Source organism: Podarcis raffonei, chromosome 4, assembly GCF_027172205.1.
Source record: "Podarcis raffonei isolate rPodRaf1 chromosome 4, rPodRaf1.pri, whole genome shotgun sequence".
Lineage (NCBI taxonomy): Eukaryota > Metazoa > Chordata > Lepidosauria > Squamata > Lacertidae > Podarcis > Podarcis raffonei.
The window spans coordinates 1530588-1553058 of NC_070605.1; the positions used below are offsets into that span (position 1 = coordinate 1530588).

Below are 22471 nucleotides of genomic sequence, written 5' to 3' on the forward strand. Positions count from 1 at the left end.
CGTCAATCCATCTACCTCAGGATGGCCTACACTGATTGGCAGCAACGACTCTCTGGGGTTTCTCTCCCAGCCTTACAAAACACTCGGATTACGTAGAGCATGTTATATATCTGAATCCCCACTCAACAGATTGTAGGAATGCAAAATAGAATCGTAGAGTGGGGAGGGACCCTGGGGGTCATCTAATTCAACCCCCTGCAAGGCAGGATAATCAGGAGACGCTGGAGAAAGGCGCCCTTTTGGAGAAGAAGAACTGCAGGATCCTCCTGCGCAGCTCCCGGGTCCGGATGCCGTAAATGACGGGGTTGAGCACCGGGGGCAAAATGACGTAGAGGTTGGCAATGAGGATATGTGCATAATGGGGGATGTTGCGTCCAAAGCGGTGGGTGAGGAAGGAGAAGAAGGCAGGAGTGTAGAAGACACAAATCACGGCCACGTGGGAAGCGCAAGTGCCCAGGGATTTGAGCCGGGCCTCTTTGGAGGGGAGCCGGAAAACAGACTGCAAGATCAGCACATAGGACAGAATAATGAGGACCAAATCTAGCATGAGGAAGGCAATGGCGAAGAGGCCGTAGATGACATTGACCCGGATGTCGGCACAGGCCAGCTTGGCGATGCCCATGTGCTCGCAGTAGGTGTGGGCAACGATGATGTGGTCGCTGCAGAAGGGCAGGCGGAGAGTCAACAGGGCAATGGGCAGCACCAGCATGGAGGGTCTCAGAGCCACGCCAGCGCACATCCAGGCGAGCCGTGGCTTGGTCAGGATGGTGGTGTACCTCAAGGGGTCACAGATGGCCACGTACCTGTCAAAGGCCATGGCTAGCAGCACGACAGACTCCATCCCTGTGAAGGTGTGGATGAAGAACATCTGGGCGAGGCAGGAGCCGAAGCTCATCTCCCCGAGGCCAAACCAGAAGATGGCCAGCATCTTGGGCAGAGTGGAGGTGGAGAGGCCCAGGTCAATGGCCGAAAGGACGGAGAGGAAGTAGAACATGGGCTGGTGGAGGCTGGCTTCCGTTTTGATGATGAAGAGGATGGTACAATTGCCCAGGAGAGCGACGACGTAGCCGAGGCAGAAGGGGATGGAGATCCAGGAGTGGAGGGCTTCCAGCCCCGGGACCCCCAGCAAGATGCACGTGGGGGAATGAAAGTGGGTGGCATTAGACAGTGGCATTCTCCTCCTGCCTCTGGCCAGGTGTGGGTCACTTCATCCCTGCCAAGAAAGAAGAAACAGGCTAGCAGGTAGAACCATTTGGACACGAGTAGAGAGGCCTGAAGATGGCCATGGTGACCTATGATGGCAGCCAAGGGACCCGTCTCACATTCAGGAGTCAAGAGGAGCTTGGAGGCAAATGGGAAAGGTGAGTGACTGTAGAGAGGGGGTAGGAGTCAAGAGGGACGAGGAGGAAGCTAGAGCCAACACTGCAGGGGTTGGACTAGATTACCCCTCGGGTCCCATCCAACTCTACAGATCTATGATTCAATGATTATTGCATACATGAAAAGGGTTACAGGTGCAGGAGTGTGAAATGTCTGGGTCTCAGCTTTTGCACATAACCTCCAATTGCCTTGGCAACCAGTCTTCCGTGAGGGGCCATTGGCATCCCTTCCTACATCTTTCTCCCTGGCTTGTCAAAACACCCTGAGTCCTTCTAGGGTCAGATCAGGCCGGCATTCCGTGCAGGAGGAAGGCATGAGAACTGCAGAAGGCAGGCACACAAGAATCAAAACGTTCATTGGTACATTCTCTCTCTCTCTAAAAAAAAAGGTTAAATGCACAGCATTGGAACAGTTAGAACAAAGTCTGTATCAGGAATCAGGAATTTTTTTACGTCACAAGCAACTGGCATTCAGATGCATCGCGGCCTCCCCATGTGGAGGCAGAGAAGAGCCATTCTGGCGAGAGCGAACCCCCTCACCTGCAGAGCCACAGGGAGGTGTGTCAATCACCAGGAGAGCATCTGCTTCACATGCAGGTCTGGTCCTCAGCAACTCCAGGTCGGGGGCTGGAGAGACTCTCTGCCTGAGACCCTGAAAAGCCACCGCAGTCCACCTCTAGGTTAAGGTGTCGTTTGGCTCAGCCTAAGGCAGCTTCTTCTGCTCCTGAGCTTCCTGGTGGAGCTTTGCAAGCAGCTGCATCCTGCGCAGAGCATCGCTCTGAGGCCACCTGGCTGAGCGGGAAGCAGCCTTTATGGTGTCTCTGTGGAGAACGAGGGAGGGGGCATCTCAAGGGGCTGTTCAGAGACATTTTCCATCCCAAACAGGTCCATTGCGCCAAGGCATGCCCAGCTGTGGGGCATCTCTCCAAGGCCACCGGGTCGGGGGACAATGGACAGCATTCATCCTTGAGTCCCTCCAGCACAGTGCTGCCCCCAGGGTTTGAGGACCACAGGGCCCTCCGGCTAGCCATGCAACCCATCTCCCATCATCCCTGACCACGAGCTGTGCTGTTTGGGACTGAGGGAAGTCAAAGTTCCAATATATCTGGAGGAGCACGGTGTCCCCATCCTGGGCTGCAGCCTCTAACTCCAGCGAGTCCAAGTGGAAGAAGAGAGGAAGGCTAGCCTGGATTTGAATTGTTTGAAGTTTCAGGCTAGCCTCCTCTCTTCTTCCACCTGGAAGAGGGAAGAGGTGTCTGCAAGGATGCAACGGAAGAAGGTGCTCCATCCCTTTTGGGGTCTATGCCTCTGGAGCAGCAGTAAACAAGGTTGCTCCATCTTTTATGAGAGAACCCTTCAGATACTTGAAAATAGCCATCATAGAATCATAGGATTGTAGAGCTGGAAGGGACCCGCAGGGGTCATCCAGTCTGACCCCCCTGCAATGCAGGAATCTCAACTGAAACACCCATGGCAGATGGCCACCCAACCACTGCTTTAAAACCTCCAAGAAAGGAGGGTTCCACTGCTGAACAGCTCTTAATCCAGCAATAGCGTGTGCATTTAGGGTTCACTAGATTCCTCACCACCTCCATCAGAAGCCTCTGGCACTTGGTTCCTGCCTCCCTGTTCCCCAACGCTGCCCCTTGCCTTGGCAGGGAGACACACAGCCCTAGTCAGGCATCCCTGAGTCCCTTCAGGATTTCTCATCAGAAATTGTTCCAGGGGAGGCAGGAAGCCAGAAGGACTGACTAAGGGATGGTGTAAAAGTGCCTCCTCTGCAGAGGCTCATTCCAGTTGCTCTGCCCACACCCGGACAATTCTTCTGCTCAAAGGCTGAGTGTGAGCCCAGGAATAGAGATATCTCCCCCATCAAGGCACTTAGATGTCAAGGAAATAAACAACTACCAGACTTTTAGAATACATCTGAAGGCAGCCCTGTTCAGGGAAGTTCTTAATGCTTGACTGTCTTGTGGTTTTATAAATTGTTGAGAAAGCCGCCTAGAGTGGCTCAGGCAACCCTGTCTGATGGGTGGGGTACAAATAAAAGGATGGTGGTGGTCCATGTCTCTTTTAGTTGAGATTCTTTAGTTGAGTTGCTTTAGCTGAGATTCCTGCACTGCCGGGGGTTGGACTAGATGGCCCTCAGGGTCACTTCCAACTCCACAGTTCTGTGGTTCTATGATTCCTTCTCCAGGGCAAAGACCAAGTCAAGTGCCTTTGAAGTAGCCAGTAATTTAAGAATTCTGAAGTCCTCAGTTGAGTAGCACCTTTTATTTGTTGTTGTTGTTGTTTAGCCATTTAGTCGTGTCCGCCTCTTTGTGGCCCCCTGGACCAGAGCACGCCAGGCCCTCCTGTCTTCCACTGCCTCCCACAGTTTTGTCAAACTCATGCTGGTAGCTTCAAGAACACTGCCCAACCATCTCATCCTCTGCCGTCCCCTTCTCCTTGTGCCCTCCATCTTTCCCAACATCAGGGTCTTTTCCAGTGAGTCTTCTCTTCTCATGAGGTGGCCAAAGTCTTGGAGCCTCAGCTTTGCAATCTGTCCTTCCAGTGAGCACTCAGGGCTGATTTCCTTCAGAATGGATCGGTTTGATCTTCTTGCAGTCCATGGGACTCTCAAGAGTCTCCTCCAGCACCATAATTCAAAAGCATCAATTCTTCGGCGATCAGCCTTCTTTATGGTCCAGCTCTCACTTCCATACATCACTACGGGGAAAACCATAGCTTTTACTATACGGACCTTTGTTGGCAAAGTGATGTCTCTGCTTTTTAAGATGCTGTCTAAGTTTGTCATTGCTTTTCTCCCAAGAAGCAGGCGTCTTTTAATTTCGTGACTGCTGTCACCATCTGCAGTGATCATGGAGCCCAAGAAAGTAAAATCTCTCACTGCCTCCATTTCTTCCCCTTTTATTTGCCAGGAGGTGATGGGACCAGTGGCCATGATCTTCAGGGTTTTTTTATGTTGAGCCTCAGAACCTTTTATTAGAACCATCCCAAAAGTCACCAGCCGTTAGAGGTCTCCATGACTCCTTCCTGCAGGAGGCAGGGATGGACCCCAACTTGGGTGGCTTTGAAAGAGGATTGGACAAATTCAGGGGGGAGGAGAGGGGTCTTGAGGGCCAATAGTGCTAAGGAAGTATCAAAACTTGGGGTTGCCCAATTTTTTGGGCCCTGCAGGTCCAAAATTGGTCAGGTTCAAGCAAGAGACCACAGCCCAGTTAAAGAAGCCAAACAGCGGCTATTAAGCCTGATCATTTATTTGTTGCAACTACCGGTAATTTTCCACTCCTAAGCAAGCAAAGAAGAACCCAGAACAAAAGGTTACATCCAGTTCAAATGTTCCCATGATTTCCCATACTGCAGTTCAAGAAGCATAATAGGAGACATCAGAATCATGTCAGAAAAGAGGTGTGGTGCCAGGCAGAAATCTGAGTCCCTCAAGGCTGCAATTGTTCATCCGCCTTTCACCTTCCATGGAAACATTCCTGTATTATCTTGAATCAGTTGGCGCCACTTATTCTTGCTGCACCTGGTGAACTCCCAGCCTGCGTTGCGTTTCCCCAATATGCATTGTGAAGGTGATGGGCTTCTGTCTGGCTCTTTGCCATGTGGGATCTTGCCCAGCCTGCAAGTCAGGAGGGGGGTTGGGGGGTTGTGGCTGACCCCGACCCACCCACAGGGCAACGTGGGTCTTCTCCCCTCTTCTCCTCTCCAACATCATTACGACCTTTGGAACGAAATAATTTTTTTATTTTTTTGCTATTTTGGGTGATCTTCAGTGTTTCATAGGGTTCCCTTGCCTTATTCTGATAAGAAAGTCATAAGCATTGGCTCCTGAGCATTTGAACGGGTGCTGTGTGTGTGTGTGCACGTGCACACACTTGCTTTGTTTTGAGTCCCTGCAATGCTTCGGGTGCATTGGTTGGGTGCCCCTGCTTTTGTCCTTAAATAGCATCAGCTGGCGGCAGCAATGCTTTTAAATACCAGTGGCTAGAAAGGGCAGGAGGGGAGAGCAGCTCTTGTGCTCAGGTCCTGCTTGTTGTTTTCCCCCTTGGTGCATCTGGTCGACCACTGTGAGAAGAGGCGGCTGGGCTGGCCGGGCCATTGGCTTGATCCTTCTGTCTGTTCTTCCCCAGAAGCTGTAGCAGAACTGCAGGATCCAGATGAAAGAGGCGGGGGCTGCCTTGCAAACCAAGGAGGTCCACTCAGCCTCCCTGCTGATGGAGATGCATCTGTGGTAGCTGCTGGGTGTGAGAATGTTGTGGATAGTAGGAGAGGATATATTGATTCAATAGTATCCTTCCTCACTCACGCTAGTGAGCTGGTAGCAGAGCACATTCCCTACTACATAGCAGGAAACTAGTTGATGGGTTCGTTAGAACCATATATATTGAGCAATCTAGTCTGGCTTGTCCAGACTGGATTGTTCCTGGTAAATTCCCCTTTAGTTCCCTCTTAAAAATAATCATGACACTGCAGTCTTCTTTTAAAGGTAATGATAAGCATGTTCCAGCAGCCTTAAGGGTTTTCAATGCAAAATCCGTTTCCCAACTCCTGTATGCTGCAAATGTCTGGCATAATGAGGACCTGCCTGAGCTAGAAGGCTTTCAGGCAAAATTTACGATCTCTGCTGCAGGTACCCAACTGTGTCCCCAACTCCATACTTCTGTTAGAAGCTGGTGAATGCCCAATTTCAACTAAAGCATGGTGGGCTGCCCTAAATCATTGGCTCAGGATTTCAGTGTTTGATCTAGGGAAGGGTTTGTACCAACACCTGACCAATGAAGAGTTTGTCAGCAAATGGCAGAAAACCATGGCTAGAAAAGCCACCTCTATTGGTCTGTCACCCCCCAACTGTATTACCTGGGTTATGAAGGCGCCCTAAAGACGTTAAAGCAAAGATTATGGGATAATACACACAGTGACTTGTGATCTCCATCACACACAGTCTGTAGGCAGTAGGAGTACAATATGGGCATGTCTTTAAGTTAACATCTTACATTAAAAACCTGACAGTACCAAATTATTGAAGATTATTCACCAAAGCCAGACTAAACGTCTTTCCTTCTGCAGTGTTGGATGGCAGGTTGAGAGGAGTTCCCTACCAGGACAGACTTTGCTCGTGTGCTCAAGACATTGATTCTATAAAACATATTTTGCTGCACAGTGCAAAGTACGAGCAAGCCAGGGCTGAACTGATATTACCCTTGCTGGTGCCTTTCCCAGGAAAAACAGAGGCTCACTATGTCAGGTTCTATTGGAAGACTGGACAAACGCTAGAACATTAGCAGTGGTGAAGTTTTTATCAGTGGTTGCAAGAACCAATGATCCCCATCTTTAAGTCTGAACGAAATGCTTGTTTAACCTGGAGGTAGGCTGTCTGAATTGTGCATTGCTTTGTAACGATTTGTTGGGTCTCTGGACTGTAATAAAGATTGATGATGATAAGCTTTGCTTACATTCAGTTCACAGTATGGCCCTGAAGGCAGGCTTGAGCTTTTAGTTACAGTTACAGAGAAAGGTGTGGCTTCATCCTCTGTGAGGGAAATAGGAAACGTAGTATTTGACGGCTTCAGTGATGTTGCTTCCCACACTGGGAGAGGTCCGGCTTTTCCTCCCTGTGCAGAGATGTGCAGCACCAGCTTTACCTGCCTTCCTCTTTCCTCCTGGTCGGGATCCTGGGGCGGAAGTCCCTTGACGTCTGACTCTCCATCCCTTACGGCTGCGTGAACCTCACAGCCTTGCTGGGGAACGTCTCCCTCCTGCTGGTCTCCCCAGCCTATGTTCCTCTTCCTTGCCATCCTGGCCCTGACCCACCTGGGCCTCTCCACCTCCATCGTGCCCAAGCTGCTGGGCATCTTCTGCCTCGGCACCAGGGAGACCAGCCTGAAGGCCTGCCTGGCCCAGACGTTCTTCCTGCACACCTTAATGGCCACAGAGTCGGGTGTCCTGCTAGCCATGGTCTTTGACCACCACGTGGCCATCAGCACCCCACTCAGGTACGGAGCCATCCTCACTCCCCTCTGGTGCTGGCCCTGAGAGTGGTGCTGACCGTGGTGCCCTCCCAAGGCAGCCCAGCGCAAGGCCCTTGGCACCTGTCATTCCCACAGCAACATCACCCTCGTTTTCCGCATCCCTGGGCTTTTCTCTTTCCTGACATCACCCTCTCCATCCTCTGCCTGTCGGTGCCCCCATGCTCAGCCCCATCATTTAGGGGGCCAAGACCAAGCAGATACGGACCAGGCTGCTGTTCTTGCAGGCAAAAGCAAAACTCTGAAGCTCCTACCGTGCAGGGGGCGAGAGGAAGAGAGAGGCATTGGGACACGCACCCCCTAAAAAGGAGGCAAAGATTTCATGGAACAGAACTGTAGACTTCAAAGGGACCTCAAGGGTCATCTCGCTCAACTCCACTTCCTTCTTTGTGCCTGAACAAGGATCCCAGTAATCTCCCTTTGAAAATGAGGCTTGAAGCCTTCTCAGGACAAAATGTGGAGAGAGGCTCAGAACTCACAGGGTTAAGAGTTCTGAGTGACGTCTCACATTTTGAGGCGTGGTTTAGAACACTGAGGGGAGTGTTTTACTGTGCCTCAGACAGTGTGTGTGTTTGCTCCGTGGAGAGAGCAGCAAGATGTGCGCTCTGTCGCCAGGAGATTTATAGCTGTTGTGTTTTGCTAAGGAATAAAGACTTTAAAGATAAGGAGACTGCTGCATCCAGCCTGAATTATTGCCCTCACACGAACGACGTTCCTGCTTCTGTTCCGCTGTGTTTACGTGCTGCTGAGTCAAAGGTCCCTGGGGGAAGACCAGAGCCGCGCAGAGAAGTGTGCCGGACGCCATTGGGCTCCATAGTCTTGGCCTCTGATGGTCACCAGCCTAGATGGATTAGACAAATTCATGGAAGAGGAGAGGGCTATCGGTGGCTATTAACCAGGGTGACCATCCACAATCAGAGACAGTCATGGTTCTGAAGACCAACTGCTGGAGGCCACAGGAAGGGAGAGTTGCTCTTGTGCCCTCATAGAATCATAGAGTTGGAAGAGACCACAAGGGCCATCGAGTCCAACCCCCTGCCAAGCAGGAAACACCATCAGAGCACTCCTGACATATGGTTGTCAAGCCTCTGCTTAAAGACCTCCAAAGAAGGATGAATGACACCTTGTTTAGAGATCAAGAGGTTATCAAGAAGGCCCAAAAAACCCTGAGAGACTATTTTGAGATAAATATGAACACTACCACTGAAAAAAGAGTAATCTGGGACGCAAGCAAAGCGGTTATGAGGGGGTTTCTAATTCAACAGAATGCAATAAAGAAGAGAACTCAAAATGAGAAAGACAAAATTTTGGAGAAAATAAAAGAGGGTGAGAAGAAACTGAGACCGAAACCAAAGTCACAAGAGATTCTGAGAGAAATAAAGTTATACCAAGTCCAATATATGAAAATGATGAATCAGGAAATAGAATGGAAAATTAAACAAATGAGACAAAGGACATTTGAATCGGCTAATAAATGTGGAAAATTGCTAGCCTGGCAAATGAAAAAAAAGACAAAAGCTTAATACTATTACCAATTTGGAAGTGGAAGGAAAGAACATTCAGAATCCAGTGGAAATTAGAAAATACTTCCAGAGGTATTTTAAACAGTTATATACACAAGGGCCACAGAAAGAGTTTGATATAGACCAATTCTTAAAAACAAATGGACTACAAAAAATCTCTCAAAAAAACAAGTTAATGTTGAACCATAAAATTACAGAACAGGACATAGAAGGTGCCATCCAGAATATGCAGTTGGGCAAATCTCCAGGGCCGGACGGCCTAAACCTCAAAATATTATAGATCCTTGAAGGATTGGATAATTCAACCACTAAAGGAGGTTTGTAATGACATTTTGGAGGGGGGGAAAGCGCCAGAGTCATGGAAGGAAGCTTATATTACGCTTATACCGAAAACTGAGTCTGAAAAGACACAACTTAAGAACTACCGCCCCATATCCCTGCTCAATGTGGATTACAAAATATTTGCTGATATTTTGGCTAAAAGATTAAAGAAAGTATTAGTGGAAGAGATACATAAGGACCAAGCTGGCTTTCTCCCAGGTAGACACTTGTCTGACAACACAAGGAATATAATTAACATTTTGGAGAAGCTGCAAGTGAACATCAATACTAAAGCAGTTTTAATCTTTGTTGATGCGGAGAAAGCCTTTGATAATATTTCTTGGAGTTTTATGAAGAAAAATCTTCAGGGGATGGGTGTTGGTCAAGGGTTTGAAAATGGTATAAGTGCAATTTACTCAGAACAAAAGGCTAAACTTATAGTTAATAATGTGGTGACAGAGGAATTTAAGATAGAGAAAGGTACACGACAAGGCTGCCCAATTTCCCCATTGCTTTTTATTTCGGTCCTGGAGGTTTTGCTAAATATGATTAGAAGGGACCGTCTGATTAAAGGTATACGGGTCGGAGCCAAACAATACAAACTGAAAGCTTTTGCAGATGACTTAGTATTGATGTTACAGGAGCCAGAATCTAGTACTAAAAGAGTATTAGAACTGATTCAAGAATTTGGTCATGTGGCAGGATTCAAGTTGAACAAGTTAAAAACTAAAGTTCTTGAGAAAAATTTAACACCGATTGAGAAAGAGAGCTTTCAGAAGGAGACAGGTTTAACACTGGTTAAGAAAGTAAAATACCTGGGGGTTAATATGACTGCTAAGAACTTAAACTTATTTAAAGACAATTATGAGAAATGTTGGTCAGAAGTGAAAAAGGACCTAGAAATATGGTCAAATTTGAAGCTTTCCTTGTTGGGTCGAATTGCTGTTATAAAGATGAATGTATTGCCAAGAATGTTATTTTTGTTTCAATCATTGCAAATTTTGGACAAAATGGACTGTTTCAAGAAGTGGCAGAGAGATATTTCTAGATTTGTCTGGCAGGGCAAGAAGCCCAGAATAAAAATTAAAATACTAACTGATGCAAAGGAAAGAGGTGGATTTGCCCTGCCAGACCTTAAACTTTATTATGAATCAGCAGCATTCTGCTGGTTGAAAGGCTGGCTGCTTCTTGAGAACACAGACATTTTGGATTTAGAAGGTTTTAATAACGTTTTTGGGTGGCATGCATATTTGTGGTACGACAAGGTTAAAGCACATAAAGCATTTAAAAACCATATTGTCAGGAAAGCATTGTTTAATGTCTGGATAAGATATAAAGACTTACTTGAAAATAAAACCCCAAGGTGGTTGTCACCGATGGAAGCAAAGGCTCAGAAAAAGCTCAATATGGAGGCCAAATGGCCGAAATATTGGGAGATTTTGGAGCAAGAAGGAGACAAATTGAAATTGCAAAGTTTTGAGAAATTAAAAGACAAAGTGTGAGACTGGCTTCACTATTATCAAATAAGGGAGGCTTATAATTTGGACAAAAAAATTGGCTTCCAGGTGGAAAAATCAAAATTGGAAACTGAGCTGTTAGATCCCAAAACTAAGATACTTTCAAGAATGTATAACTTGCTGTTGAAATGGAATACACAGGATGAAACGGTTAAATCTGCTATGATTAAATGGGCACAAGATGTTGGACATAATATTATGTTTGCTGACTGGGAACAGTTGTGGACCACAGGTATGAAATTTATGGCATGTAATGCCCTAAGAGAGAATATTATGAAAATGATATACAGGTGGTACATGACACCAGTCAAGCTTGCAAAAATCTATCATTTGCCCGATAATAAATGTTGGAAATGTAAAGAAACTGAAGGTACATTCTTTCACCTTTGGTGGACGTGCCCAAAGATTAAGGCTTTCTGGGAGATGATATATAATGAAATGAAAAAGGTATTTAAATATACCTTCCTGAAGAAACCAGAGGCCTTTCTCTTGGGCATAGTCGGCCAATTGGTGCCAAAGGAGGATAGAACTTTCTTTATGTATGCTACAACAGCAGCAAGAATACTGATTGCAAAGCCAGATGGGCAGGGTATAAATAATAAATTATTATTATTATTATAGTTGGGCTGAGCAGAACCGGAATGTCAAGCAGCAGAGCTGAGTCAAAGGTTTTCCCTCCCTCAAAAGGAGTCATGCACAGTTCCTTGGAAAGAGGTGGGTGGCAGAGACTGGCAGGTTTTAGCCTCAGGGAAGCGGGTGTTTCCCCAGGTTCTTCCTTCCTTGTGCATCTCAGGAGTGCCTCTGTCTCTTCTAGGCAAGCCATAATTGGGAGAGTTACTAAAGTAAAGGTAAATGACCCCTGGACAGTTAGGTCCAGTTGAAGGCGACTATGGGGTTGCGGCGCTCATCTCGCTTTCAGGCTAAGGGAGCTGGTGTTTGTCCACAGTTTTCTGGGTCATGTGGTCAGCAGGACTAAACTGCTACTGGCGCACAGAGGACTGTCATGCCCCTTCTTCCCCAGGGAATGTGACCGTTGAGGTCTGCTATGGCCTCGCAAGGGGTTGCAATGGAATTTGGGAGCAGGCAGCCAGGCAGCCCCCTTCTCCTTGCCAGCAGCAGTTCCCTCCTCTGTCAGAGATGGGATGTGTCTCCTCATGCCAGAGTTTGATGAGCAATGCTCCTTCCTTCCAACATGACGCCAGCCTTGGCCGTCAGCCACCTCTGCACCTGATGTTGCCCAAGAAGAGGTGGGGGCTGCCTGAGAATAAAAAGGTGTGTGCCCCATCCCTCCCTCCTTCGGCTCTCTTGCTTCAGACCTGCTGCACATCTTCCTTCAGAGCCACCATGAGTCTTGGAGGATTATCCCCCACCCAACCGGCCACTCCTGAGATTCAGGCCATCGCTGACCAGGTGAGCTGCCCTCTCCCCACAGATTCCTCTCCCCCTCCACCACCAGCAGGCAGAGAGGGGCTCTGGGGCTCTGCCTCTTCTGGAGACAGAATAGAGGTGGGGAAGTCTGGCTTCCAGCCTCGTTGCACTAAGAGCCTTTTCTTGACTCACTGTGGAAAATGACGGCCGTGTTGAGGCCTGTTTCTCAAGGATTCCCAAATGTCAGCGCTAGCTGTACATGTGAAAAGAATCTAGGGGTCTCAGTGGACCACAAGGTCATCATGAGTCCACAGTGTGACGCAGCAGCAAAAAAGACTAATGCTATTCTAGTCTGCATCCACAGAAGTCTAGTGTCCAGATCAAGGGAAGCCATAGTCCCACTCTATCCTGCCTTGGTCAGACCACACCTAGAATATTGTGTCCAGTTCTGGGCACCACAATTCAAGAAGGATGTGGACAAGCTGGAAGGTATGCAGAGGAGGGAGACCAGGGTGATCAAGGGTCTGGAAGGCAAGCCGTATGAGGAGCGGTTGAAGGAGCTGAGTATGTTTAGCCTGGAAAAGAGGAGACTGAGAGAAGATATGGTAGCCATCTTCAAATATCTTATGGGCTGTCACATGCAAGAGGGAGCAAGTTTGTTTTCTCCTACTTTAGGGGTTAGGATATAGGTAGGCAAACTAAGGCCTGGGGGCCGGATCTGGCCCAATCGCCTTCTAAATCTGGCCCGCGGACGGTCTGGGAATCAGCGTGTTTTTACATGAGTAGAATGTGTCTTTTTATTTAAAATGCACCTCTGGCTTCAAGTTACCAGAAAAGAGATTTGGGTTTTCTGACAGTAAGAGATGTTTGATGGCGGACCAGTCTCCCTGGGGAGATGGTGGACTCTCCTTCCCTGGAGGTCTTTAAGCAGAGGTTGGGTGGCCCTCTGTCCTGGATGCTTGAGCTGAGACCCCTGCATTGCGGGGGTTGGACTAGATGCCCCTTGGGGGCCCCTTTCCAACTCTACAAGTCGATGATTCTATGAAAGCCTTTGGGGCCTTGTGCTCTCCAAGCGCGCAACTCCAACCAGCTCCCGGCCAGGATGGCCAAAGCACTAGGAGGGTTTCCAATGGGGAGGGGCTGGTGCCAAAAGCTTCCCCCCCTCGCCTGTCCCAGGGAACCTCCAGTGGCCTCTTCTGGCCCCCTGAGTGAGCCAAGCCTCTCTCCTCCCACCCTCGGGGCCCTTTCAGCTTCCTGCTGCCACAACCATCAGGCTTTGCCTTCCTTCCGCAGGTGAAATGTCAGCTGGAAGCAAAAGTGAACCAGGCATTCAACCTCTTTGAGGTCACTGAGTTCAGGACTCAGGTGGTGGCTGGCACCAACTACTTCCTCAAGGTCAGTGGCCCTTTCCTGGCGGGTTTATTTATTGCATCTCTATATCAGCTTTTCCTCCAAGGACCTCCAGGGGCAGGCATGGCTCTCATCCTGCTAAGAGACACCAGGCCGTTTTGAGACATTCTCCAAGGAGAATCTGAGTACGGTAAATCTTAGGAATAAATTTCTGAGGGCAAGAGACGTCTGACAGTAATGGACTCCCATGGAAAGTGATGGCCTCGCCTTCCCTGGAGGTTTTTAAACAGATGTCGGATGGATATACAACACAGCACAACACAACATTTTTAGTTACAGAAAGGTAGCCGTGTTGGTCTGCCATAGTCAAAACAAATTTTTTTTTTCCTTCCAGTAGCACCTTAAAGACCGGTCTTTAAGGTGCTACTGGAAAGAAATTTTTTTTTTGTTTTGACAACATTTTTATTAAGTGTCCAACAATATTTCAAAGCATTTATCATCATATACACAGCAGGTGGCGCTGTGGGTTAAATCACTGAGCCTAGGACTTGCCGATCAGAAGGTTGGCAGTTCGAATCCCTGCGATGGGGTGAGCTCCGGTTGCTCTGTCCCTGCTCCTGCCAACCTAGCAGTTTGAAAGCACATCAAAGTGCAAGTAGATAAATAGGTACCGCTCCGGCAGGAAGGTAAACGACGTTTCCGTGCGCTGCTCTGGTTCGCCAGAAGTGGCTTAGTCATGCTGGCCACATGACCCGGAAGCTGTACGCCGGCTCCCTCGGCCAATAAAGCGAGATGAGCGCCGCAACCCCAGAGTCGGCCACGACTGGACCTAATGGTCAGGGGTCCCTTTACCTTTAATAGGAGTTTTTATAGCCTTTGGAGGTACAGTGGTACCTCGGGTTACCTTTACCTTTACCATGTTTCTTTTTTACTTTTCAAATCTCCTTGCCTGATGTTTGTTTTTCACTCATTTTTATTAGCTGTTTTATAACAGAAATATTTTTATCATCTAAACCTCACTGCCGTTCAATCTTTCGTTCATCCGCTGCTCATATTTCAAATCCTGCCCATGACTTCATAACTGGGTGATAATTTGATAGGTAATCCACCAGCGGTTCCCATTCCTCCTTAAACCCTTTGTCATTACGTCCTCTTAATTTGGCAGTTTATTATTATTTATTATTATTTTTTATTGGATTTATATCCTGCCCCATACCCAGAGGTCTCAGGGCGGTTCACAGAACAAAATCTCACCATTTCAGAATATTCCATCTGTTTCACAAGCCGTTTCTCCTTCGTTGGTTGTCCTTTCTCTTTCCACTTCTGTACATCCAAAGTTCTAGCTTCTAGAGGAACCATCGGTCAGGCGGTCTCTGCTGGTGACACCCTTTCTGTCTTCTTCCCTCCTCCTCCTCCTCCTCCTCCCAGGTCCGGTATGCGGAGGACAAATACGCCCACCTTCGTGTGTTCCAGAACCTTTCAGGCGATCTCACGCTCCACGGCTACGAGCTGAACCACACCAGGACGGACCCCATCAACTACTTCTAGCAGCAGCAGAGAGCTCAAGAGCTTTAGGAGCTCTTTCAATAAAGAGGAGGTCTTGGAAAGAGTCTCTGCCTTTGAGAAGTTGTGCAAGGGGAGGGAGAGGGAACGAGCTGTGGGGCGAGAGGAAGGCCCCCAGCAGCCCCTGGAAGGGGAAGGGAGAGAGAGAGAGAAAGGTGGCATTTATGGGGAGGAAGCGGGTGCGGCAAGGAACAGCTGTAATGGAGGTCGCCTTCGATGCCACCCCTTCCATGAATGCCAGTCTAGGGAGGGCAGCGGTGAGAGAGGCTCTCCGGGAGGCCTCCCTTTCGGGGGGCAAGAGGGGCGATGTGGGGGGCTTGGTCTTAGATAGAGTGTTATCAGGGTGTTAACGGAGAAATCCGAGGGCTCCCTTGGACAAAAAACAAGGACACCAGCCAGGAAGACCAGAAAAAAACAGCAGCCAGTAGGCTTGGTCTTTATTGAAGACTGTCGCGACAGGACTCCCACCTGACACCAGGTGGAACAAGATGGAAGCCCCAAACAAAAGAGAACCCAAACTTTTATTAGCTGCAGTTACAGATAGGTAGCCGTGTTGATCTGCCATAGTCAAAACAAAATTTTTTTTTCCTTCCAGTAGCACCTGGTCTTTAAGGTGCTACTGGAAGGAAATTTTTTTTTGTTTTTATTAACTGCTAATCCCCAGGTTACACCCCCCCAACTACATCACTAATACATCACCGTTACATCATGAAAGGGGAGGTCTGGTGGCAGTAATCTGAGCATCCTGGACCTGCCCCATGGTTCCCCTTGCCCTCCACCAAACACCCATCAAGTGGAACAAAAGAGATATTTACATTTCCCTGTTTCCCAGCCAAGTTCATCACACCCTTTTGTCTTCATCTGGGTTTGTTATTTCTGGAATGGCTGCCTGTCTGGCACTCAGGTATCAGGATGCCAGGGATTATCCCTCAGGCAGAGGGGCTGCTGAGGAGCTGAGCTCACATGTCTATAGGAATTTCTGAAGTTTTCCCAGTGAGCCAGTACATAGATACATTTACCAGTGAATTCTTACATTTGGTAACATGCAGCAGAGGCCCTTTGAATAGATAGGAAGAAACTGTGATGAAGTGTTTTGTGGGGACAAGTCACAAAAGACACAAAAGTGATTGTGCTGATTTTTGGTAGTGGGCAGCTACCCCCATAAAAAAAAAAACCCTATACATAAATTCCTGCAACAAGGGGCACATTTGATTTCCATAGAGGAAGGTTGGTATGAAGGAAGTTAGAAAGTCAAAACCTAGAGGGGCAAATCACTGTGAAACTCTTAAAAATGTAACATGAGAAGCAAACTGGAACGCAGAATGTGGCCATAAAAAAGTGCAAGCAGACGGGAAAGGATGCTCAAAAAGACTCAGAGGAACATGTGGCCGAAAACATAAAGACCAACAACACAAAGTTCCTTGAAAATAGTAGTAGCAGGAAGCCATCGAGGGAGGCGGCTGGTGCCACCTGTTCCCTTTGCTCAGGCAGCGAATGCCACCCCCCTCAGAAGCTCCTGGCGCCAGAGGCTGAGGTCTCCTCCGCGGAGCTATCAGGAGGGGCCGCCTTTATCAGCCGCCTGCCAGGAGGCGCCTCCTGCCTGATATCCCCCAAATCTCCCACAAACAGGTCTCCTCAGAGGCACCCAGGGCTGCTCCACTCACACACCCTCCTGCTGCACCCACAGCCCCAGGAGAAGTCCTCCTCCAGGTCCTCCAGGGGCCCGTCAGCCGGGTGCCAGGACTTGGGAAGCGTGGCCTCCACCCCACCTGGACCTGCCCCACAGGGCTGGCCCAAAACAGTCTGGAGAGCCACATGGGGGGGCCCGGGGGCCTCATGCGCTCCTCAAGCCGGACCCGCCCCGTCCTAAAGAGTCCAGACAAACAGACAACCTCTCTCTCAAAACAAAATTAAAAAATTCCTTCCAGTAGCACCTTAGAGAGCATCACTGGAAGATGCTACTGGAAGGAATTTTTAAATTTGGTTTGACTACGGCAGACCAACACGGCTGCCTTACCTGTAACCTCTCTCTCTCTCAGCATAAGAAGAGCAGGCTGGGTCAGGCCAAAGGGGGCCCAATGAGTCCAGCGTCCTGTTCTCCCCAAGGGGAAGCGCAAACGCAGGATCCGGGCCCCAGAGCAAGTCTCTCCTCCTGCAATTCCAGCACCTGGCATTCAGAAGCATCGCTGCCTCTGACTGTGGAGGCAGAGAAGAGTTTGGATTTGATATCCCGCTTTATCACTACCCAAAGGAGTCTCAAAGCAGCTAACAATTTCCTTTCCCTTCCTCCCCCACAACAAACACTCTGGGGCTGAGAGACTTCAATGAAGTGTGACTGGCCCAAGGTCACCCAGCAGCTGCATGTGGAGGAGCGGAGACACGAACCCGGTTCCCCAGATTACAAGACTACCGCTCTTAACCACTACACCACACTGGCCCTGGTGGCTTCTGGGAACATGGCCAGAGATGCCCCCCCCCAGGCCCTGGGGGCAGCAGCAGGGCTCCCCCACCTTGGGACCCCCCCCAAGTCCAGTTGAGTCACTGCACAAGTCTGGGAAACTTCTGTCTCAACCAGCCTCCCTTTTTCCAAGCGTCTGCCGGCCACTTGCCCTCAGGGGACCTCAGAGATCTTAGGCGCCAAGGAGGAGGAAGGCTGGTGTCTGTGGGGAGAGGCAGCAGAGGGCTCTGCCCAGGGGCTCCTCTGTGCTGGGGGGCCCAGGGGGGCCTCCGTGGGGCCTGGTCAGAGAGGACCAGCTGGATGCTCAGGGGCCCAGAAGTCTCTGGGTGGCCCAGGGGAGGGGAGACTCTCCTGGGCCCCCTGGCAGAAAAGGGGAAGGAGGGAGAGAAGGTGGGACTGTGAGGCTTATATTCCTCATCCAACTGAGTCTGATTTGCTGGGTCTTCTCTCTCCACCTCCCGCACTGAGATCTGGTGTTTTGCAGCCTGCAAAGTGTGTGGGGTTTGGAGAAGGGGCCGAGATCTCATGCCAGGAATCCCTGCAGCCCCTGCCCTGATCCTGTGAGCCGGGGCAGCGCAGTGCCATGAGTGAGTGGGCTGGGTGGGCATTGTGAGCCCTTTGATGTGGGTCGGGGAGCCAATGGGTGGGCGGTGGGGATGCTTTGAGTAGGGAAATGGTTGGCATGTGTTATGTACTGAGTTGAATAGGATCCAAACTGCAGCAGTCTGATTGGTCCTAGAACAATAGGATCCAAAAGGCAGCAGTCTGATTGGTCCTAGAACAATAGGATTCAGAATGCAGCAGTCTGATTGGTCCTAGAACAATGCAGCAGTATGATTGGTTGGCAGGAACTACCCAATCATGCTCCAGATAGAAGTGAATCCACAACCTGATTGGCTTACAGTAGAATTCCGGAATTAGCCAATCAGGTGCAGCCCATTGTGTAAATAATGTATATAAAGCAGATACTTTGAGGGGACATTCATTCATTCCTCCTCACCACTATGAGCTGAATAAAGAGCATGAAATCACTTTGTGACTCTTAGTATATTTCACTGGCGACGAAGGTGGGATCCCGCTGAGCTGACTGCCACACACAGCACCGCAGCACCGCCACCTGCCGCACCGCTGCCTCGCACCGTGTATCCAGGCTTCAGCTCCGGGACACAAGGAACTCAGAATGGCAACCGACAGCAGCTTCTCGCCGTTCAACCCAGCATCTGGAGACTGGGAAGCGTACGCCTCCCGTTTCACCTTCCTCCTAGAAGCCAAAGGGGTCACCGATGAAGAAGACGCCAAGAAGAGGGCGATATTCTTCAGCGTCTGCGGAGAGGAGATGTGTGAAATCGCCCGGACTCTCCTTGCGCCTGAAGACGTCGCTACTGTTCCATACAAAACAATAATGGAACAGCTGAAGGGGCACTTTTCACCACAGCCCTCAGTGGTGGCTCGTCGAAATGCCTTCTACGCAAAGCGGCAAGCCCCTGGGGAAACCATAAATGGGTTTGTGACCTCTCTCCGCCAAGCCGCCCGGTTCTGCAACTTCTCAGAGCTGGAGAACATGCTTCGTGACCGCCTCGTCGGTGGCCTGAAGGATGAGAAGCTGCAACGACGCCTCTACGCTAAGAAGGACCTAACGTTCCAGGCCGCTCTGGAGGAGGCCCTGGCAACGGAAGCTGCCGAGAGGTCGACGCAAGAGGCACGGCAGAGCCAGCTGTCCCAACCGAGGGTCCACCATGAAGACCTCACCGACGACTCAGGATCCGACAGGGAGGAGGTGCACCGAGTACAGCAGCGCACTCAAGCAGCCCACATACCACAGCTGCCTCGACGAGAAGGAGGGAACTGCGCAAGCTGTGGAGAAAGTCACGAGAGGAGGACCTGCCGTTTCCGCAACGCAGAGTGCAGGCAGTGCAGAAAATTGGGACACATCGCCCGGTTGTGTCGGGCTCGGCCCACCCGACGCCAGGCATCAGATGACCAATCCAAGAGCCCCAGGTCCCGGGGCCCAACGCACCAAGGCAACTCGACGGAGCTCACGGACTTCCAGGTATACCAGTTGCCCCACCCCAACGTAGAGAAAATTTATGTTGACGTACAGATAGAGGGGGCCCCATGCCGCATGGAGCTTGACACGGGTTCAACTCTATCCATAATCTCGGCAAGGACCTTAAGGAAACTGTGTCCTACTGGGGGTCCCAAACTCAGGCCGGCCCCATTCACCCTCCGGGACTTCCAAAAACGTAAGGTCCCCACAATGGGGGTGGGGACCTTCAGGGTGCAATACCGAGGGCGGACGCGGCAACTGGACTTGCTTGTGGTCAAGGGCCCCTACATTAGCTTACTGGGATTGGCATGGTTTGGACCACTGGGGCTAGCCGTCACCGGGGTGAACCACACTAGCTTACAAGTGGACGTGGACGCCATATGCAAGGAATTTCCGGGGGTTTTCGATGGGAAATTGGGACAGTATACGGGCCCCCCCATTGCTCTACAGCTTGACCCCGCAGTACGACCGGTCAGGCTCAAGGCCCGCCGGGTCCCGTTCGCCCTGAAACCCCATATAGACGAGGAATTGGACCGGCTCGTGGAGCAAGGAGTGCTGGAGCCGGTGCCTAATGCCCCCTGGGAAACCCCAATCGTCACGCCCGTCAAGCCTAATGGTTCAGTCCGCATCTGCGCAGACTACAAATGTACCATAAACAAGGCCCTCACGGCCCATGCATACCCAGTGCCAGTGGTCAGCCATGTTCTTGCCACCCTGGCTGGGTCGAAAATTTTTGGCAAGCTGGACTTGGCCCAAGCATATCAACAGCTGCCAGTAGATGAGGCCACAGCAGAGGCACAGACGATTGTGACGCACAGAGGAGCATTCAGGGTAAAGCGGCTGCAATTCGGTGTCAGCGTGGCACCAGGCATATTCCAGAATCTAATGGACTCTCTACTTAAAGGGATTCCTGGCGTCACCCCCTTCTTCGATGATGTGTTGATTGCCGGGCCCACACCAGAGGAGTTTGAGGACCGCCTCCGCACCGTTCTGCACCGTTTCCAGACGGCGGGTCTCAAGGTGAAGCGGGAAAAATGTCTACTAGGAGTGCCTCAGGTGGACTTTCTGGGATTTATGGTGGACGCAGAAGGGGTCCACCCGACTGGGGACAAGGTACGGGCCATTTGTGATGCCCCAGCGCCCAAGAACAAGACTGAACTTCAGGCCTTCTTGGGACTATTGAACTTTTACCATTCCTTCCTTCCCCACAAGGCGGCGGTAGCAGAGCCCCTACACAGACTCCTGGACAAGCGGGCCCCTTGGGTGTGGGGCCAGCGCCAGGAGGCCGCATTCCAGGCAGTCAAGGACTTGCTTGTCTCAAACTCGGTCTTGGCACACTTCGACGAGAGGCTGCCGGTGGTGCTAGCATGCGATGCCTCGCCCTATGGAATTGGCGCTGTCCTGGGACACCAACTCCCGGATGGAAGAGAGGTACCGGTGGCATACTTTTCCCAGACACTCAACGCAACCGAGCGGAACTACTCGCAAATCGACAAGGAGGGTCTGGCAATCGTGAAGGGAGTAAAAAAATTCCATGATTTCTTGTACGGGCGGCCCTTCACCGTGGTGACTGACCACAAGCCGTTGCTTGGCTTATTTGCCCCTGAAAAGCAGACCCCCTAAGTGCTGTCTCCTCGCGTCCTCAGGTGGTCAATTTTCCTTGCCAGCTACCAGTATGCACTGATTCACCGTCCGGGGAAGGCGATGGGCCATGCGGATGCCCTCAGCAGGCTACCACTACCGGAAACAGGCCCCGACCCAGCACCTGCACAAGAGGTTATGAGCCTGGAGCTGCTTCCCGACCGCCCCATTCAGGCACAAGAAGTTGCACACCATTCCAAGAAAGATAGGGTCATCTCCCGGGTCCTGGACTGGGTGTGGAGGGGATGGCCCAGCAGCAGCCCCGGGCCAGAATTCGCCGGCTACACAACCCGCAAACATGAACTGTCGGCCCACAAGGGGTGCCTGTTATGGGGAAGCAGGGTCGTTGTTCCCCAGCCCCTCCGCAAAAGGGTCCTCACAGCCCTACACGAGACACACCCAGGGGTAGTAAGAATGAAGGCCCTTGCCAGGAGTTATGTGTGGTGGCCGGGGATCGACGGAGAGATAGAGGCCTGGGTCAAACACTGCCAGGCCTGCCAAGAATCCCGCCCAGATCCCCCAAGGGCCCCAGTCCAGTCCTGGGAGTCCGCCCGAGCACCATGGTCACGCCTGCATGTGGACTTCGCTGGGCCCTTTCAGGGGAAAACATTCTTCATAGTGGTGGACTCCTACACCAAATGGCTGGAAGTCGCACTGGTACTGTCCACTTCTACGTCCGCAGCCATCCGGGTACTACGCAGGCTGTTTGCAACCCACGGGCTCCCTGACACTCTCGTCTCAGACAACGGGACTGCATTTACGTCAGGAGAATTCCAAACCTTCACAGCGCAGAACGCCATCTGCCACATCCGTTCGGCGCCATTCCATCCTGCCACCAATGGCCAAGCAGAACGCATGGTGCGGACCACCAAGGACACCCTTTGCCGCATGACGCAAGGGGATTGGGAGTACCGCCTTGCCACATTCCTTCTAGCACAGCACAGCACCCCCAGCTCAACGACTGGCCGGAGCCCCGCTGAACTACTAATGGGTCGGCGCCTTGCAATCAGATTGGACCGCATTCACCCCGATAGAGCTCAGGATGAGGTAGTGGTGGGGGAAGGCAGGAACCCCCGGACCTTCGAGGCCCAGGACCCAGTGTACGCAAAGAATTTTGGGGCAGGCCCAGCATGGGTACCCGCCACAGTCACCAGGGTCACTGGCCCCGTGTCGTACGAGGTGCTAACAGATGGGGGGCAATGCTGGCGCCGCCACTGCGACCAGATACGGCGACGATTCCCGGGAGAAAACCAGGAGGAGGAGGACAGG

At 50.7% G+C, this 22471-nt stretch overlaps 3 protein-coding genes across 15 annotated transcripts in view; 2 read left to right on the top strand and 1 right to left on the bottom strand.

Annotated features, from left to right (window-relative positions):
* The window catches only part of LOC128412017 (zinc finger protein 420-like), a 983187-nt gene that overhangs the window by 535280 nt on the left and 425436 nt on the right, over positions 1–22471 (top strand). The gene's annotated exons all lie outside the window — the stretch shown is intronic.
* On the bottom strand, positions 212–1174 carry LOC128412265 (olfactory receptor 52E4-like). Its single transcript, XM_053385175.1, has one exon. The coding sequence runs from the start codon at positions 1172–1174 to the stop codon at positions 212–214; it is 963 nt and encodes a 320-aa protein (XP_053241150.1).
* On the top strand, positions 12063–15090 carry LOC128412157 (cystatin-A-like). The gene is made up of 3 exons (XM_053385021.1): positions 12063–12185; positions 13437–13538; positions 14922–15090. The coding sequence occupies exons 1-3, from the start codon at positions 12120–12122 to the stop codon at positions 15039–15041; spliced, it is 288 nt and encodes a 95-aa protein (XP_053240996.1). The 5' UTR covers positions 12063–12119; the 3' UTR covers positions 15042–15090.

Excerpts from the sequence above, each read along its gene's own strand:
- LOC128412265 (XM_053385175.1), bottom strand. The coding sequence starts at position 1,174 with ATGCCACTGTCTAATGCCACCCACTTTCATTCCCCCACGTGCATCTTG.
- LOC128412157 (XM_053385021.1), top strand. The coding sequence starts at position 12,120 with ATGAGTCTTGGAGGATTATCCCCCACCCAACCGGCCACTCCTGAGATT. Across the intron at positions 12,186-13,436 it reads TTCAGGCCATCGCTGACCAG|GTGAAATGTCAGCTGGAAGC; the intron begins GTGAGCTGCCCT and ends TTCCTTCCGCAG. Across the intron at positions 13,539-14,921 it reads GCACCAACTACTTCCTCAAG|GTCCGGTATGCGGAGGACAA; the intron begins GTCAGTGGCCCT and ends TCCTCCTCCCAG.